Source organism: Haliotis cracherodii, unplaced genomic scaffold, assembly GCF_022045235.1.
Source record: "Haliotis cracherodii isolate W230 unplaced genomic scaffold, xgHalCrac1.p SCAF_8, whole genome shotgun sequence".
NCBI classification, from domain to species: Eukaryota; Metazoa; Mollusca; class Gastropoda; order Lepetellida; family Haliotidae; genus Haliotis; species Haliotis cracherodii.
This window is the reverse complement of record NW_027266341.1, coordinates 39,522,989-39,543,742: the sequence shown is the minus strand read 5'-3', so window position 1 is coordinate 39,543,742 and position 20,754 is coordinate 39,522,989. Positions and strand designations below refer to the sequence as shown.

The 20,754-nt window shown below is 39.0% G+C and overlaps 1 protein-coding gene and 1 non-coding gene across 2 annotated transcripts in view; both read left to right on the top strand.

The window, feature by feature from the left end:
- The window catches only part of LOC139451131 (AF4/FMR2 family member 4-like), a 154,090-nt gene extending 138,763 nt beyond the window's left edge, over positions 1–15,327 (top strand). The window contains exons 17-20 of the mRNA XM_071232927.1: positions 5,201–5,297; positions 5,657–5,773; positions 6,588–6,789; positions 9,256–15,327. Of these exons, the coding sequence (XP_071089028.1) occupies positions 5,201–5,297; positions 5,657–5,773; positions 6,588–6,789; positions 9,256–9,365 (526 nt within the window). The 3' untranslated portion in view covers positions 9,366–15,327. The remainder of the gene's footprint in view (positions 1–5,200; positions 5,298–5,656; positions 5,774–6,587; positions 6,790–9,255) is intronic.
- A 5,135-nt stretch (positions 15,328–20,462) lies between these two features.
- Trnav-aac (transfer RNA valine (anticodon AAC)) lies at positions 20,463–20,535 on the top strand. Its single transcript has one exon. It is a non-coding gene; the product is annotated as a tRNA-Val (tRNA).
- The last annotated feature ends 219 nt before the right edge of the window (positions 20,536–20,754 follow it).

Sequence of the window (20,754 nt, the reverse complement as noted above, 5' to 3'; positions counted from 1 at the left end):
GTGCTGAGCGCAGCATCTGACTGCTACCCAAGCGCTCCTATTACGCAAGCGTCACACGATCAGCTTAGTGCTGTTCTAACACATCCAGGCCTGCGCTGAGCGCAGCGTCTGCGTACCAATCAAGTTCTCTACAATGACGTTAGCCCAAGGCTTACAGTGTACTCTGTTACGTAACCGGCACATGATCAGCTTAACACATGTACCCGATTGGGTAGCAGACCATATCGTGTTAGTAACCCCCTCCCCTGATAACAGGGAAAATAAGAGGGACACCACGAGGTCATTGGAGGAAGACATCTTCAAAACTCACATTTGCTCCGTCATTTAAGTGACCAATATCGTCAATGTTTGCAGTGGATCAGAATCTATTAGAGGATAACCCTATCTGATTTGATCACTTCCAAACTATGGTGTTTTTCCTACGGGGTCAGTTTGACCACAGGAAAATTCATCTTGAGACCGTTCTGACGGAGATTACCATTACACGCAAGACTTTTTAGTGGTTCCAACTGAGATTCTGGTTTCAAGGGCAGTCTATTACGTCAACCTTGGTCATCTACTCCCCTGTTCAACGAACAGATCGCAGACACGCACGTCAAGTTCCCAAAAAGCTTGGATAGTCTAAGCGGACTGGCAAGCCTAGACGCGCGTTTCTCGGGGAAGACCAGCTTTCCCTTACTGGGAGAGGGCGTGGCAGAGACAAGTCTCAAGGACGATTTCATACTCATCGCACTATATCATGGTGTCCGTATACAGGTAGAGATAACCCCACCCTTGACCACAGTTTGATGGGGAAAATCCAACATAGACATACTGTTGGTAAGAAGAGCTGTAGAGTTGGTTCACAACCCAGTCTTTACACCGGGGTTTTATCCTCACATCTACCTGGTACTCATGAAGGACCCAGACAAGATGAGAATGTTCCACAATTTCTCTGTGTTCAACGAACGTTTGATACCGAGGGACAGATGGCACAAGTTTCTACTTCTGTTGTCATGTACTTTACACCAACCACACACACTTCGCCAGTGGCAAGTGTTGCTAGGGTTTATCACCTCGGCACAGGAGTTAACTAGCATGGGCCGCTTACAACTGCGACCAATTCAATTTTTTCCTGAACCCTTACATCAAGAGTCAGGATCCACTCAAGGCCATCACTCTACCGACTAAGCTAGGGCCTTGCCGCAATTTGTGGCGTTGAATGTCTTCGGAGTTTTTTTATTCGGGTTTTCCCCGAATGCACACCTGTTTGTGGACGTCCCCCTTCAGGGGTGGGGTCTTCACTTACAAGACCAGATAAGCTCAGGGCTATGGCCCAGCGCTCAATGGAAGTGGCACATAAACAACTTGGAGTTGGAAGCTTTAATTCTGGCTATATCAAATTGGCAGAATCAACTACAGTTAGCCCGACTCGCAATATCCACAGACAACAGCGCTGCGGTGTGGTGCCTGTGCAATCTGGGAACAACACCCTCCCACTCTCTACTTCTACAGACATTCAGATTTGTTCCATCTAGTTGATCGGCTGTGACTAAAGTTCATAGTTCAGCACATCCCCGGATGTAGAAACATACTGGCCGATACTTTATCACGTCCAGACAGGGTGGCTCCCACCGAGTGGAAATTTCTCACAGAAGCATTCCAGTTACTGCTTCAGGAATTCAGGCAACCAAACACTGACTTGTTTATTACTTGCCTAGGCCACCAACTCATGACGTATATCTCCCCATTGCCTGATCCGCAGACTTGGGCGGTGGACGAGTTCAGTATCACTTGGGAAGGGCAAAAAAATAACACTTTTCTGCCACCACTTTTACTTCCCAAGGTGATACAGGGGATCAAGGAAACAAGGTATCTTGATCTCTCCTTTGGTCACACCCTGGTAACCGGGAGAGGGTAGTTCGTCAAGCTCAGAAAAATCTAGCCGAAGACGATTCACTACCCCTTTCACAGTGGTCCAACCTACTCATCCACCCTCACAGCAAATTGCCTCACCCAACGTCTGCACGCATGGTTCGTCTTTAAAAGGCGTTAAAGTGCGAAGGGTTATTTCGACACGGGCAGCAAAGCTATAGCTTTAGTTCATCGTTACTCATCGAGACTCAAGTGGCGATCATTTGAGACTTTTTAGAGAGAGAAAAAAGAATCAAGACCCTACGATTGCGTCACAAATCCTAGAGGAATACCTCCTACTTTGCGTACCCCAAAACACTTGGAAGGTAGCACCATTACTACGTAATTGGCTGCAATTATCTTAGTGTTGTCCGTTCCGGAAAATCACAATGTGATTAAGGTCACGGTACAACAGGCCATATTATGCTCATTCAGGCTTGAGGATCAGAAGGCCAAGTTCCGCCCACCTGATTGGGAGTACTTCGAGGTTTGCGAGGGCCCCCTTCGAGCCCCTCATTGGATCCTCATTTTCAAGCTCCTTTCCAGCGCGTGACACCTTCGTTACACTCTCGGTATAGTATAGAGAGCTCCGCGAACGGGCTATCGCTGTGAGGAGCTTGCAACTTTTCATGACCTCACCAAGGAAACAATGGTTTCTCTTGGCATTAGCAATGGCAGTACGGGTGAGCGAACTACATGTGATCGACTCAACCTGGATCCGTTTTGAGCATGGGACGCACGAAACGGGACATCTAGGGTTATGCTGGGATTTTATTGCTAAAATCTACTACCAGGCCAACCAGACCGTTCCTTCACCATCCCGCCGATATCGACTATTGTGGGAATCGTACATAGTGAAGTTCTTCTGGGCTCGGTGCAAGCAGTTCGAGTTTTCAATTGACGCTCCAAGACTAGGCGTGGTTCGAGGAAGCGGTCATTCATACCCGTATTTACTTCGTCCACGACCGAAGTTAGTCGCATAGTCGCAAACACCATATCTCTATGGTTACGGGCAGTAATCCTTCAGGCCTACGAGATCGCCAAACGGAACTCGCCGAGACCAAATTACCCTCAAGATCTCAGGGTGTCAGCCTTACCAGGGCTCAACACGGCAATTGTGGTTTTGGAACAGATATTTCGTGAGATTCGACACAGATTTTCGTTAGTCACAACCTTCGCTTTGGGGCTCTCGAGGATGTAGAAGACGTGCGAAGTTTGGCCCTCTGGTTGTTATCCTGCAGGTTGCCAACCCCTGACGCAAATAATGAACTCGCCCTATACAGAGCCAGTCAACTTCCATGTGGAGTCACTCAGTCACTGCCAGTGGAAGAATATCTTGTTTGTCAACGACGGCTCTATGACGTAGTAAGTAAAGAATTAGCTGAATAGCTATTATTTTCTTTATTACTAAGCGTGTATAGGGAAATTCTCTTTAATTCCTATGTTCAATCTTTTTGATTTTTGAACAACCCTACCGTAATGGCGTTTTTCTGAACTTTTCCGCTTAACAGTTATCGACCAACTGGTGTCGTAGGGTGTGAATTATTGAGGTTTCTGTATTCTGAAGGTTTACCCACCTCCAATCCGTTCGATACAGATGCATTAAGGAGTAATGCAGGATAAGTATAAAATTTAGTAAAATCTAAATATTTTCACATTTGTATACTTATCCTGCATTACTACGTTTAAGGACCACCCGTCGCAAGACTTGCCTCCCCACTTTGGCTTCAGAAACCTCAAAAGTATGTTTTTCTAAGAGCTTGGGCGACAAGCAGTGATGTGAAGATGACCTTAGGTGTCATCAAGGTCACAGGACAGCGACGGAAGGCCACTGATTGGGACTTGAGAACAACAACTATATTTCTTCACCCAGGACCTTCACAGCGCTGTCCTTCTAGTTGTCGTAAGTAAGCAGTGAATGCATAAAGGAGTAATGCAGGATAAGTATACAAATGTAAAAAATATTTAGATTTTACTAAATTTCTTTGGAATGTTAAAACAATGGGAAATTTTTAAAAATTGTACTAGCCGGTAGGAATTTGTACTAGCCCCGGGCTATCGGGCCAGTGTTATGTTCTAGCCCTGTCTTGTGTGACATGGCTACTGTTTTGCAGAAAGTGACCACTAGTCTCTGTTAATATGTAGAATGTTTGACCAGGTATTTGATACTGTGAGTTAGCAATAGCCAGCATGTGAGTGAGTTAAAATTTAATGGTGCATCGGCATTATTTCAGCCATATGGTGATGTAATCTGTCTGCATGACAAAGCATTCTTCTGCCAATAGGTTTGCGTGTGTGTGTCATCAGCTGACACAGGAGATGAGTCTGCTGCATATTGCCCAGACAATATATATATATGTATCTCTCTATGAGACATGAGTCACATCATGTTTGATTACTTGTCATAACCATACTTACTGCTGATATATTTGTCTGACCTGTGTGCTGGGTCTTAAGGCTGGCTAGACTTGAAAGACAACATAACTCAACAGAACTGTTATGACCAAGGTCTACAACAAAACTCCGTCAGATCACAAGTAGTTTTGTTGTAGACTTGGTAATAACAATTCTGTTGAGTTATGTGTCTGTGGCAACTGTTGTAATGGTTGTTGGAGTATATTTTATGAGAAAGTTCATGGTAGGATATTTTTGTTCCCCGCCGCGCGAAAGTGCAAAGCGGGGGATATAGTATTCACGACCGTCCGTACGTACGTCTGTACGTATGTCCCACCTGTTTGTTGCCGCGATATCTCAAGAACTAAACACTGGATTGTCTTCGGGGGCACGGGTGGCCCAGTCGTCTAAGGCGCCGCGATTCGCTGTGCAGAGTTGCGTCCCTTGGGCACGCCAGAAACCTATGATTGTGGGTTCGAATCCCGGTTCGCCCCGATTATGTTTCTAGGTTTGTCAGCACCATACCCGTGCTCGTGGGTTTCACCGAAGTGGTAAACGTCTGAGACCTGCATCACTTCGGGCTTTCCTCCCACATTAAGCTGACACGCCGCGATATAACTGTAATACTGTTAAAAGCGGCGTTAAACCCAACTCACTCACTCACTCACTGGATTGTCTTCATATTTGGAACTATGGTGTATATACAGACTACGCAGACACCAGTCGGTTTTGGTGACCTTGACCTCATTTTCAAGGTCACAGCAGGCAAATCTGCTTTTGGAGTTGGAAACGGTGTTGCCGCGATATCTCAAGAACTAATAACTGGATTGTCTTCATATTTGGTACTATGGTGTATATACAAACGGGGGACATTTCGTCACTTTGTGACAAATACTTGTCTCTATTGTTTCAGATTACGCATCCAGTCATTGTTATGTCTCAAGTTATTTCAATTAAAGAGGCCAGAAGTATTGAAATTCAAGAAAATCATTGACGCTGACAACACCAAAGTAAGTACTAGAAAGTACAAGGTACTGCTGTCTGGACATGTTCCATTGAGTTTATCACCTTATTTGTACCTACTGCTGAAACAACAAATTTTATGTTGTCAGTTTGGAAATTATACAACATCTCCATGTTCTGACCATCCATGTAGAATTTTTTAAATTCATAGACCCGTGGATGCAGACTGTTTTGTGATTATATACAGAAAAATATGAATTGGTCTTATTGCTTTTGAGGCATGTTGAGATTGTAGAAATGGTCCATGGATGAATAGTGTCAAAAGATTCTTGAGAACACTGCTGCCTTTGATATGCATTAACAACATTTTTGAGCCAGTTTCTGAATCATGATTTGTGTTTTGTAGACTGCCTCAGCCAAGTCCCCTCATCTTAGCAGCATCCCCAATCGCAGTATAGGAACCCCACCTCCCATCTCCCCAACACGCTCCCCTGCTGGCAGCATTGGCTCAGTTGGATCACAGGCAAGTACCACTCAATCCTACAAACTCATCTAATGGCGGAAGTCCATGATGGAGGGGAGATAATTCACCAGCTATATAACATGACACATTTTGATGTTTGACATAACTTGATATAGAAATAGTTAATCTATTTGACCTGTTACATTCGTGACCAACTCGTGTTATTCCGGGACAAGCCGAATAGCGACTCGTGCCCCTCTCGTGGCCATATTTGCGACCGGGTTCCGTCTGAGCGCAAACGGGCATACCTAAAACAATTGTCAACTCGTTGCGTAATGTTTCACATATATGTCCCAATATTATATATATTTCAGATGCAATTAAAAGCACATCGGTACGTGCGGATTTATACAATATGATTGACCACATTTAACTGTGTCTTGGGTATATTTTTAGATGCAAGACATATGTAAAAACAAAAATTGTTTTTGACGGATTCTTTGACGAAGAACTTGAAATCATACACGCATTCTGATTGGTTTGTCGTATTTTCGCACAAAACATTCATCGATAGGGGGATGAGTCTTCTTGCAGGTTACGGAAAGGGGCGAGTGGTGACGAATGGACCTGTTAGTCCCATTTTTTAAACATGTTTGTAATGAATATTGAGACACATGATTTGTAATGGGCATGTAATATGTACATAACGAATGACTTGAAGCAGTGTTTGAAATTATGCGAAGTAGTCTAGGGATCCTTGTCATAAACCTAATGTTAAAAGTGAATGATTTAGGGGGTTGACCTCAGGGAACCCACGAAGCACCTTAATTTCAAACACTGCACGATGTCATATGTATTACTTGACTGTCTACAGGGTAGCTGTGACTTGCCATCCAACAAGCTGACAAATGGTAACTTAAGCTCAAGTGCCACCACTCCCATGTCATCGCCAGGGACAATCAATGTCTCCCAGCGAATGCATTCCGTCATGCAACAATACATCAACTTCTCTGGTTATCTGGTCACCAGTCATGATCTCTGGTTGCAGGCAGATGTTGCTGCACACGAGTTTAAAGGTATGCTGAAATCTGAAATTTTGAAGTGACTTGCTTGTATTTTAATTATATGCTTCACTGGTTTGTAATAAGGGATCTCATATTTCATTTTCATCACATCCAAATCAAGTGGGGATAATAAGAAAAATTGTTAGCTTCCCTGGCCTGAAAGGCAAGTCTTCCTTCATCGTCAAAATCCATAACCTTTTTTATCCCCCCAGCATATAATACGGGATGATATAGCGATCAGCCAGTGTGTCTGTCTGTCCGTCCGTCTGTCCGTAATCATTTCCTTTTCCGGGGCAGAACTCGAAAACCATTCAGTATCTTTGATCGAAACTTGGCAAATCTATCAGTCACATACTGAAGTGGTGCCTTTTGCTATTTTTTAATTTAAAAAAATAATAATTTTTGCTATTTAGGAATGTTTCAAAATTGTATTTTTTGGTGTATCCTTGGACACAAGTTAGACTTTGCTGAAATGGATGTAGGTGTCGTTCCTGGAGCAGCACTAAAAACTGTTCAACAGTATTGAATCAAACATGGAACATGTACTATTAATGTGTTGAAGTGGCACCTTTTGCTAAGGACTTTAGATATTTTTTCCCTGTTTCCATGGCAAGAAGTTTGACTTTGACTACTTCTTTAAAACTAATAGGTATTCTTCCTTGAAACGGTGCACACATATGAGCAGTTTGTCATCTGGTGCCTTTTGCTGTTTTGGGATTGTTTGAATTTATATTTTTTCCGTTTCCCTGGCAACAAGTTTGACTGTTCATGTTGGTGTGTACATGACATTGAAATACAAAGTTCCGAAGCCCAATTCCATGGTATTGTTTTGATAGCTCAATAATAACTCTTGTATACTGACAGACAAGTCCACTTAAAATTCTTCATCAAGTGGACTTAACAGGCAGATAATTTGTCCTTTCGAATTTATAGGAGGATTTGTCATCTTCTGATGACTCTTGTTTCATGTTCAACTTCTTGTCTAAAATGGCTAGACAGATTTGGCTGAAGTGTTTGCTACTAAAAGGGTTTTTGTTCTAGGCATAAAAAATGGAATTCCATTTTTGTTTAAGAACAAGAAAAATTCATAACTCTTCTCCCATTTGCTGGGTGAGATGGTCACGTTGTGTTGTACCAAGTTTGGTCAAGACATGTGTGCTTGACCATACATAGTATTGTGACCATATTGGAAATACTAAGAATCATGAGTTGTCTGCTGTAAACATTTACTCGAGAAAAAATGAACCAGCCATACTTAAACTTCACATGCTTTTTACTTCCAATGATGACTCTGAATTGGTTCTAGAGGTTTGAATCCAATTTCAAATATTACAGTCACTTGAGTCAAATAGAAAACTCTATTTATGGACATTACTTAAGTCAATTTTGGTTCGTGTGTAGTTAGCAGTGGGGCTCAAACATATGTTTCCTGTGTTTTGGCACTATTTTGAATTTTGATCTTTGCACTTTGACCATGTTAAAACTGGAACTTCTTATAGCTATAACTCAGCCATTTCTGTTTAAGATGTATTGCATTTGGTATATGCAATATGAGAGGTGCTCAGTACATATGTTCCATTTTTTGGTGATGTTTGACATTTTGACCTTTGACCATATCACTTTGACCATGCTCTCAAATTCTATCAAAATGCATTTCCTCATACTCTCTCCTCAAAACCACTGTTCCAATGAAGCTGAAACTTTACATGCTTGTTCCGGCCAATGATGACATCTGAATAAGTTCAGGAAGTTTGAATTGGATTTTCAATAGTGCCACCACTGCAGCTACATTGAAATGCATAACACATCTCAGTCATAACACAGCCATTTCTTCTCACAATGTAATCAAATGCTCTTAAATTCTCTGATGGATGTCTGTCTGGCTTTGTAAACATCTTCTCTTAAGGTCCAGACTGAGCTGAACTTGGCATGTATCGTTCTCCTTATGATGATATCATATTTTGTCCAAATTGTACTCTCTCCTTTTTGTGAACAAATGGAAATATTGTGTAATATTGTATGGTGTTAAAAAAAATAAATTCTGTGGTCTATATTTAAGGTTTCAGTGTTACGTTTATTGGTTGTGTAATGCAACAATATTTTACAATATTATCTACATTGTTGCTGATTTAGAAACATTGTGGATAGTTAGTTTTATATTTGAAATTACTTTTATCCTCAGTACTCATGCAGGTAATGTTTGAATAGCAATACTGGCAGTGACTTTGGTTTAGTGGATGCCTTTCGTGACATTTTAAACTTGTGACTACATCTCCAGGTAAACTCCAGTGTTGTGGCACTATTTTTTACCTTAGGGGTGTTTCATTTGACTAGTTTAGAATAAGTGTATTTATGATGACATGTGATATCCAAATATGACACATTATCTGATTATTTTGTCATGAAAATATTCAGTATGTTAAATCTACATGAACAGTTAGTAAAATGGTTAATCATGTATTGATTTTCTCGTTTCAGAATTTTTTGATGTCCTTGACAACACCTGTGGCCCTCTGTCCTTACACAGTAGTGTCTTACAACTGGTACATTATGTAAATGAAGGTCTACGCTTACTAAAGGATACATGACATAGGGCTTGTCCCAGTGCTTACTGAAAAGACAACCAGGTGCTGAACTTAAAATGGTCAACAGCCTGATCACAGTCTCAATCTCATCATGTGATAAGTCAAGGACTGAGAATATCGACTCCATAAGTGCTCCCTTCACATCTTGGCTGCAGCATTGTGAAATCCTCATCATGCCAGACATACATGCCAACAAAATCTTAAGCATTTCAGTGTACTGATCATCAACTCAGCCTATTGTCACATTCTCTATCATGAAGACATGTTCATTAATGGGAGAGTCACCGCATCATGAAACAATGAATCAAACTCAACGAGAAAGAATACCAACACACTCTTCGTGGCTCAGCTTCAATTCCCTCTTGAAATCTTCTGACAGACGTTTTGTCTTCCAAAGGCGGCCATGTTTTACTCCATGAACAGAACATATCCAACTAGGTACTGAAGGTATATCCACAATACAACAAATTGCCAGTTGATGAATCAATTCAAGTGGCTGTATAACAGCCAACAAGATCCATGAGATCCCTGAAATGTATGAAGATTGATTAACCGATATGTGCCCACTTGATGGCCATCACCATAAACCAGTGCTCATCATTTATTGTAATTTATTGCCCTGGAAGAGGAGCAGCTAATTACATGCCTACAGTGACTGGCAGATCTCAGTGTGTTCCCACTCTCCTAGTCCACAGCCAAATGCAGGCCTACCGACCTGTGTGTGTGTGTGTGTGTGAACAGACCTCTCTTACTTCTTACTGCAGACAGACAGGCTAAGTCATATGCAATTCCTGAGGATGCACGTACACAAAGCCTGCACTGAGAATCTCACCCTATTAGAAATGGTCTGATGCTGCATACAGTTGGTTTTACATTCTGACACTATGAATGGTAGACTGTTAGAGTTGACAGAATGTGCACTTGCTGCTGCTGCTGCTGCAGTGACCACTACATTGGGAGGGAAGTTGACCCCTCAAAACATGTGGCTTACTTTTGTACTCACATGACTATTTTCTGTTTGTAAATTTGTGTGGAAGACTACCACCAGTTTGGATTCTATTCTCAGCTGTACATATTCTGATAACTTTTTGAAATGATGGTATTTCTGTTTTTAAGTCCACTCCACTCACTGTGTTATACCCAACTACCTTTTATGAAATTGTTTGGGATCCGTGTGATGTCCCCTCTCCCTATCACCCACCCCTCTGTGTTGCTGTTCTTCATGTTGGTGTTAGCTCTCCATAAGGTCGACTGACAGCTCCCTAGCTTTAAGACTCGATGGATGTCTATGGCTGGTTGGTCGACCTGCACAAGTGCTGTGTCCTTATTCTGTGATTCTCTCTTGTCTTGTACTGTTGGATTTGGGAAATAACCAGTCAATAGGCTCATGATAGGAATCAAAATGCCAAAAGTTGTCCAAAAGACTTGCACATACATGAAACTGTATTTTGTTGTTACAAGAGTGATGAATTATTTAGAGGAAATCGAGGCACTGGAAAATATTTTTCAGCTTTCCATGTATGTGCATGGCAAAACTTATCATAATATTTTTCTTAGGGATAAGGGGTTCATGTGTTTCTGCTTCCAGTTTATACATATATGGTACAGTTTCATGCGTCTCATTTCTTTTTTGTCATGATCATTTTTATAAATATATATATACATACATGTATATCTTTATATATATATATATACATATACACTCCAATATGATGGTGTTTGAGCCAGTCAATTTGGTCTGAGTCAGTAGCAATAGGCCCATCTTGTTTTGTAGCTTTCAATCATGTGACAATGGGTAGCCAGTGGTGCTGCTACTTGATGACTATCGAGGTTGGAATAACACAAGGAAATACTCCACAGCAGATGCCATGACAGCTCTGACATTGCCACCAGCCTACTTGCCCATATCCTGGCTAGCACTGGAGACAACATCTGAGTGTGCACACACCTCATTCCAACATCGTCATCAGTAACAGATAGGTGGTCATCATCTCACTGGATTTTCCCATGCAGTAAATCAGTGTTCCAGGAGAAAGTTGTAAGATGTACTTTCTAAAGTGACTAATCATTGATATCTGCTTTATGTCCTGTGATAGAAACATTTTTGACTTTGGCAACAGTGGATTCAGCTTTTGATAAATATCCTAAAGAAAGCAAAGGTAGTAGTTAATTAACCTGACAAGCATACTGATGAGAATGAGTTCTGTCTTTTGTCAGTCATAATTGTATTTTGTGAATATATTTAGCCACACAGCAATTAATTATGCTATGGGGCCAGCAAACAGAACTCTGTATGTTTGTACTTAAGTATACTGTTATGCATTTCTTCCTATGCATTGTGAAATTCAGTATTGCTCACCCAAGACACTGTTAAATATTCTCCTTTGTCAGATATTATTTTGCAGAATTCAAAATTCTGATATTTATTTCGCCAATTATGGTAGACACCAATCACAACTACATGTATCATGTTTGTCAAAGGGAGGTAATTCGCTATAATTCACATGGCATGTCATTGACAATCTTGCATTAAGGCATCTCATTATATGTACACTGTCTGACAGAATTTGGTGCTGTAAGCATCATCCCCACTCGATACTAATGTCTTGATGTAAACTTGAGAATACTTTTATGGCAAAGGCCTTGTCAAGTCCTGTTCAGTATTCCTTAATCTGATGTCAGGCTGCAATTGTACTTCAGGGAAAACAACATTTGTATGTGCAGACAATTCATTCAAAACTGCAAGTATTTTGCATGAGATGTTATAGAAATCTAAATTATATTCCTTATTATAATTAAGAGAAAACATATTCTTTAAAAGATGTATTTTTATAGCAATGTTCATGAATACTAAACTTGCAATATATGTTGAACTACACTATTGACATGTAGTCAGGATGCAATCAAACACTTTGTGGAGTATCACATGAGAGGACTTTCTGAAAAGTCATGTTACAAATCAAATAAATGATCAATATTACAGATGACACTTTGAGTACGAAAGTAAATTTCACTCCAAAATAATCATGACAATTGAGAAATCCCCATCCACTGTGCTGTATGATATCACCATATTAAAAGAGAAAGCAATTATAATAATGAATGATATTTAACAATAGGTTGGAACTAAGCTGCATGAATAAACTGTTTGGTATCAATGCTTCTGTTACTGAGATGATGTGATAATAAGCATGTCTGAGACATCTGAGAGAGCACAATTGTGACCTTGATTTGCAACAGCACAAAGCCCAACAGGCACATGCAATCAAAATGATTACTTGCAGTCAATAATTGTACATTCTTACTGTAATTCCATATGCGATTCTGTTTTGTTGACAAAATTATGTTATGTTATTATGATTTGTTGCATGAAACAATCAAATCCTATGTTTCAACCAACAAACATTTGCCTTGTGCTACTGTATCATAATGAAGTGCTACTAGAATTTATCTCACATTATTGCATGTACTTGTTACACCTATGCAGCTTAAGTTTTTTATGAAAGTGACAGGACAGTCACACTGTTTGCTTCTGTAATTACCTAAACTTTGGACTTGACTAGTTCTCTGACCATCATGAGTTTTAAGCCTAATGTTGTCAGCACCTGACAACAAGACCACTTTGAAAAGCACTTTGATGCTCTAGTCTTCTATTTGAAATTAAGTGACAGGTTTGGAAATAGTTGTGTTATTCTATTCATTCAGTGTTTTAAGGTCATATATGGTATGGATGAAGATATGCAATAAACAATCAATATGCAATACAATAAATTATTGTTTTATGTATTTTGAGTACTCGTTATGAAGAGCAAGCAGACACTGGACCATTTCTTTGTGTAAAAGTAATAACATTTCTAGTCCAAGGTTTAGGCAGTTACTCTTCCATATTGTTTTGATTTGGTGAAGCCACATTTGTTGCTTTTATTCCAACAGTGTAAACATTCTTCATACACAAACCATATCAGTTTTATTCTTTTGCTGCCTCTAAAACAATGAAAATAACTTAATTTAAATATCATAAGGCTGAATAACTAAAACTCATAAAATAACATGAATGAAACTGTCATACATTGTTCAATGATATATAAAAAGTAGGCTTTTCTTTGTAATCTCACACATTTTCTAATTCTGACCATGAAGTTCAGGTGAAGTCTTATCCGTTTCTGTACAGTATTTACAGAAAGAATGTTTACTCAGAAATTGGCAGTTTTTGTTCTTCACAAAGTACATTTGGACATAATCCTTGTACCTGTTTCTTACTTACAATCATTCCTTAAAACGGGGCTTTGATGACAGTCACACATCTACTTCTAATGTTAAGTCATTTGAATCAGAAAGATGCCAGTGTTGACCCCATAATACCAAATATGTTAAGTGATATCTTACATTAATTGGATTTTAGTGATTCTGAAAATAATAACTTATTTTAAGAATGACTGGCAGAATGTGTCATCTTTCTCCTGTCTAGACAGTTAGCTTTTGAATATTTAAGTATAGAATGTGGGGTTGGGTTGAATGGGGATTTTCCCATGCCACTAAATTAATAAGTATGCAGATGAACTATGACCTCAAACTGAGTACATGAAATATGCTTTTTGTATCTTCAGAACTAAATTGTGTAAAATTGACATTGCTGAAAGTGATGCTTTGATTTGCTTTCATGGGAATGAGGGAGGGGGGGATTGGATGTGTTGCAACATGTGTCTTATCAGTCCTTGTACATTGTACTTCTTTTATTTATGTCTGTTTTACTTCACTTTGTACATACCTATTATATAGATGATCTATCTAATGACAGTAAGTGATACTGTTAACAAATTATGCACAAAGTATATGTTTTATAATTATTGAATTGCATATTGATAATTTATGTAGTTATTTATTGACCTCAAAGGACATGATTTTATTTATTTGGGGGTTAAGAATAAATACCAACTTAGATATGTTGGCAAGACTTCTGGTGCATTGTCTTACAGATATGAAACTGTTTTTAACATTTCAGTGCTGCAACTAAATTTATTTCTGAAGCATAATGTTTAGGAATCATGCTTTAACGGCAGGAAATGTGTTATTATTTTAGTTATGGACATGTCTTAGACAATTTCAGTACACCAATTTCTTCTTAGAGAATCCAGAACATCAAAAGCTTTGTAGAATGTACATTTTGAAAGGCACCAGAGACATGTTTAGTGTTATTTACTTACTACTATCATGTACCGTAATTAAATGTATTGCCATAGATTTAAGTTGTGATTTGAGTTTGCATAAATGAATTTTGATCCTTTTGTATGATGCATTTCATAGTCCATTGCTGTAACCACAGATCATCTGTATCGCTACTGACATGTCCTCAACAAATGTTTCTCTATGAATGAACTGTGCCTATCAGGTGATCATTGTCATGTGTACAAAGTTTTTGATCATTTGGACTCCATGCTCATGCAATATCAGAAGGGAGTCATGGCTGTACTCAACATTTAACTATTTCACACACATTGCAATATATTTAGGCAACAAGTTACATTTCTGTTTTGTAGCTGTAGTTTATTTTATTATTTTAAAGCTGACATTTCTTTTCCAATCGGAAAGAAATGCCAATCTTTTGTGATGTTGCCTAAAAGCTACAAAATGGAAATGCACAATATTTTCCATGATTTTGCTCATACCCTCATGCTCATTGTTTCATTGTAAATATCTGAGCAAACAGATGCAGCACCGTGTGCCAGTGAAGTTATGTTTTGCTGCCACATTTGTGTAAAATGTTGAGTACAGCTCATTGAGTGCTCACACTCATTTCATGGTAACATATTTTTTTTGCATACATTATCTCATTCCCAGGTTGTGTATGTTCTGTTACCGTGGTTTTGTTCTCTGCTTCCATTAGTTGTTCATCCCTCGTGCCATTGCTGTTCATAGCTTTGGCAGACTATGCTGCAGATATTATATATATGCATCATTTCATGTTCATTATTAAATACAAAAATGTGCAGTTATGATATACGACTTGTTATTTTTCTCTGAATTCACATATAGCAGGAAATGCACATGATGTGGTTAGCAAGAAGACTGTCCCAAACCATTGTGTGGCATGGCCATTTGAAAGGTCAAGAAGAAGGTTGTACCATAGAGTGGTAGCTGTATTCAATGTTGCCGTCAGTCAGTGATGTCTTGATGCAGATGGGTTATGACTGTGGCAGACTGATGACTACCAATACAATTACTTTGTTGCTGTTTGAGGGACATTGAAAGGGCAGAGTCTGGATGGACATGAATCATTTTTCAACTTTATCAACATCACATGTTGAATAAAGTGTAGAACCACTGAAGATATCACTTCTTGACAAGTAGGCTGTGGATATTATTTGTGTTCACAACATATCATTCAGTGTTACACAAAACAAGCCATGCATGATAAACAATAACGTTGATTATCTTATGAACAAATACCAAGAGCTTTGTGAGGTTAGGCTTTCTATGTGATGAAGAAATGAAGCAGTTTTTTTCAAAAGCCGATACAGGGAAAGGAGAATGTATTGCTATATTGTTTTTCAGAACTTTTACAGATTGAAATAGATTATATTAATGTATATCCAGCCTTTTCATCTGGACATTTTGGACATTCTAAATAATTTCATGCTATCCCATCTGCATTACAGGTGGAAACACACTTGCCAAACATGCATTCTATTTTACCATGGGGGAAAACTCTCTCGGAAAAGAAACAAATACAGTGTATGCTCATAACTTATATGAAATTACAGATTCAATCATGTTCATCCACATCACATGACCAAAACATGATAAAAGTGACAATGTGTCAAACCAGCTCTTCCTATATCCTGTATATAGTAATATCACAGTTAGGGATCACCCATACAAGTACTCTGCAATATTTCCAGCTATATCAAGGCGGTCTGCAAATAATCAATTCTAGACCAGACAATCCAGTGACTGACATGAACATCGAGCCATGCAGTTGGGATATGATGACGTGTGAAACAAGTCCGTGAGCCTGACCACAAAATCCCGTTATTTGCCTCTTTGGACAAGCATAGTTGCCTTTACGGCAACCCTATTCTCTAACCACATCTTCACAGGTGCCTAAACTTGGGAATAGGTTCCCATTATCTTTTGATTGAAAAAGCCAACTCAAATTGGACTGGTGTGGTCAATTTCAAAAGGTTTCTGACTGCCCTGCAACCCCAATCACCAACATATTTTTCATACTTGCATGCATTGGTAATACAACCTAAACATACTGTTAAAACCTTAAATCTTACCTTGAACTTAAACAGGTGTAACAAAAGGTACTTCAGTAAATAGCTAAAGGGTAAATAGTATTTAAATTTTGAAACCCAAGTGGTTGGCACATGGAAATACTTGTTTTATTCATACAGAATGGTGATTAATATAAAAAATATATAAAAATGCCACAAAACACAACATTTGCAAAGGACCAACATAGTCCAGTTAAAGGTATGGTCCTTATTAAATACTATTCAACATTTGCTAAGATAAAACATACAGAAGTAAATATACACCTGGCACACCTTATTAAGTTTCATATATCCCGAACTCCCATGGTCTTTCGGAAATATTTACATGTATATTGCATGAGCTTTGATTTGACAGTCTTAATGTATGACTGCCATACCTGATACATTGCTGCATGTGTCTTCAAATATACTCTGCCTAAAAAGAAATGCAAAAGTGATTTTAGATGTATATTTAATATATCATATAATTAATCAACAATTGTTCAAAATTGGCACACATGGAACAGTACATTTTAAGGTGAAGGTCAGCTGTTCTCAATATCTTGTATGACCACCATTAGAGTCCAAGACTGACTGGCACTGGCCTGGAGAATGTTTGCCCACTCTGCCTGCAGTGCTTGTGCCAACCGTCCGAGGTTCTGTTGTTGTTGCTGATGTGCTCTCACTCCTTCATCCAGTGCATCCAATAAATTTTTGATTGGGTTTAAATCTGGAGACCTGGAGAGCCATGGCAGGACCTGGATGTTGCGAAGCATAAAACGTATGTCATCAACGCATCTTCTGCATTTGTGGTCATACTCATTGACACCATTGACGTCGCAGACGATGCAGGTACCGTATTCGACCCATTAAGCGCCCAGGGCGCTTAAAAAAAAGACAGAAAGGGTGGGCGCTTATTGGGACCAATTCAGGTCAAATTGGTAAGCCAATTCATCAGTAAGCCTTACCATATTTTCTTGAGAATAGTGCGCACCTTTTTCAAAAAAAAAACACAGCTGTGTAGAAGGGGGTGCGCATTATACACGAATTAATGAGTTTTGATGTTTTTTCCCCCATGGAAAGACATTACTGTGAGCACGTAACACCGGAAAACCATGTCAACAATTCCATACTGAAGTTCGCAAATTATTCATGTTATTACACTGTCTGGCTATAAAAAGTGTTCTTTGTATATCTGGACTTTTGTTTGTAACTTATTTCATTAAATTTATTCAAAATTCCTTTTAATATTGTTTTAATTAATTTCGGCGAAATCGTGTGAAGCGATCGGAAGATCGCACAACTCACCGTTATTAACAGCAACCACGGTCAAATTTCCGCTATTGACGCCTTGAAACGAACTTAAGTTGATAGAGAATGGATACATATATCATAAATGCCATACTTTGACTCGTTAAAAGTCATATTTGTTTTTGTTGGACGATTCTATGTCAACACGTAATTCTCGCGATCACGTGCACGGGAGCCTTGACGGTGACTGGTCAGACTGGTTCCATGTAAAAAATAATACCCGGCAATAGCGATCAGCTACTTCGCTTAGGGTTATTATTATTTTAAACATGTTTAGTAAAAGCTGCATCTAAATTAACAATATATTGGAATATATTATTCCTGATAAAAAAATAGTTTCAGATACAACCCTTTGCCGATCCTTGCATTTAAAATCCTGTAAAGTTATATCATTGGTTGTGTCTCTATCGAATCACCGGTAGATTCCAAGAAAACGTGTGTACAGCTAATTGCTGTGTCCGGCTTAGTTTACGAGAAAATACACAAGGTAATCTTAATCCCTGGATATAAAACGATGCCTAGCTGAACAAAAAATACAATTCAAACGGTAAATCAACATGTCTGGTGAGTTTTTTATCTCAAATTTCGAATTTGTATACCGACGAAGTTTCTCATCATCACCCGTTCGTTTGCCGGACTTCGCTGAAGGGGTACGGTGTAATTTTTTTCTGCGCATAAAATTCATAAGTCACAAATATCTAAAATAAACAGAATACAGTCATGCCCCGCTTATACGGACTTCAAATATCCGGAAACCTCGGTGCCCGGACGATTTTCATTTAAAACGAAATAATTACTATATAAATTGGGGGAGGGGCGCTTAATTGGTCGAATACGGTCAAATTGACACATCGAACTGGTTGTCTGATAGCGGGAATACCTTCAGTGCGAAAACGGCTCTTCATCGTCTGGGTTGATACCCTACTCAATCCTGGTATTGCTGTAGTTGTAGACTTGCTGAAAGACTTGCAGAAAGATTGTGATGGCATACAAATGAAAACCCAACGTTTGTATGGCCTAACAAGTGATGTTGCAAGTGCATACCATGTTGGTGTGTTTCGGCGCCAGGCTCTCACGTGGTTGTGTCTTTCGGGATTTTCACCAAATTTCGGCAGTACCTCATTCTTTCCACTCAAACCAATCCCAATCCATGAATGACCAATTCATTTTTGGGATTCAATTTTATTGATGTCTGCAACACTCTTTCGGGTATTTTACATACAATTTAACTACTGCATTTCTTCTTTTTTTTGCAGAGTATAGTTGAAAGTACCAAGTCATTATCATATACAGAGGGGAAGTGCGAAGCTAGTCCAACTATTTCCATCCAACAATTACCAAACATTTCATTAGATGATCCGATTTCTACTTTCGTTTTTCATTATGAATTTTATTTTGTACACATCAAGCACATGTGTCTCATCAGAAAATATATGCAAGATATTTCCCATAAAGGTTATTTTATATGGCAATCCACAATAGGCCTATAGTTGGGGCGGTCGGGAAGCCTAGTGTTAGAGCATTCGCTTGTTACGCCGAAGACCAGGGTTCGATTCCCATCGAGGGCACAATGTGTGAAACCAACTTCTGGTGATATTGCTGGAATATTGCTAAAAGTGCGTAAAACCTCTCACTCACTCACTCACCCACCCACCCACCCACTCACTCACAGTATATAGTAAGATATCTTCAAGTTATTACAGGTGTATTTCAATACAGTTTGCACATCGTTTTTTTTTATTTAGATCTATACCTCAATGAACCGAAAAAAAACCACAGTCAATCCTTAAATTAAAATCATGTATACGTAGTGATATCATTAAATTAACTGACGTTATTAATTTATTAAGGTTATAATTATTAAAATAATAATCAGTTATCGAACCCATAAGTGATTAATTATTAATTATGTCAGTTATTATAATGTTATTTCATGATATCAGCACCTATAGGTAACATATCATTAATACATGTCACGATGCCATTCGAACAATTACTTAGAATTAGGTAAAAAAATAAAAATAGCCTTCGCAAATATTTTGATAATAAATACGAAAACGGCTTGCCATATTATGACATTAGCAAAGGTACCAGTGACAATCAATTCAAACATAACTTCTAATAGGGAAGATATCACTACGTTTTGCAGGGGGCTGCGGCCTCTACCACGATAACTCGCTGGTCGGCAGTGAGGTACTAGGTATCGAAATATGCTGCCCCTGACCAACAAAATGAAAAAGTGATATCACAAAAATCAATTTTGATATCAAGGATCGACTTACATCTATGTTTAGATAGTCTGCCACAAATTCCAAATGTATTGATTCAGTCAAGTTGAATCGGTAGCGGGCAGTGTCTAGGCTAATAAGCTTCCAGGAGGGCACTCTCATTCTGCAATGGTAGAAAACGAGTTCCGGTACGATCCTCGACGCATAATATCAAAGACGAACAAAAAACGCAAAATTGGAATGGCTCAACAATTTAATCTTAAGTTTATTTTTAAATAAACAAAATTGTCTCATCCGAATAGGGAGGTTCCGTGGTGTAGTGGTTATCACGTCTGCTTAACACGCAGAAGGTCACGAGTTCGAGCCTCGTCGGAACCTCGTTTTGGTTGCCATTTTTTTTAAAGATGTATTCTTTTGGACAGAATTCGTATCATAAATGTTGTTTTCAAACCATTTAAAACATATATAAGATTAATATTTTTAATGTTTAGCTGACTAAGTAGTTTAAGCCTCGAGATGGACATTTACACCTGCACTGCCTGATAAGCGCACATAAAATCCACCCGAAACCGCCGGTTTAGATACCCCCCGTTCACG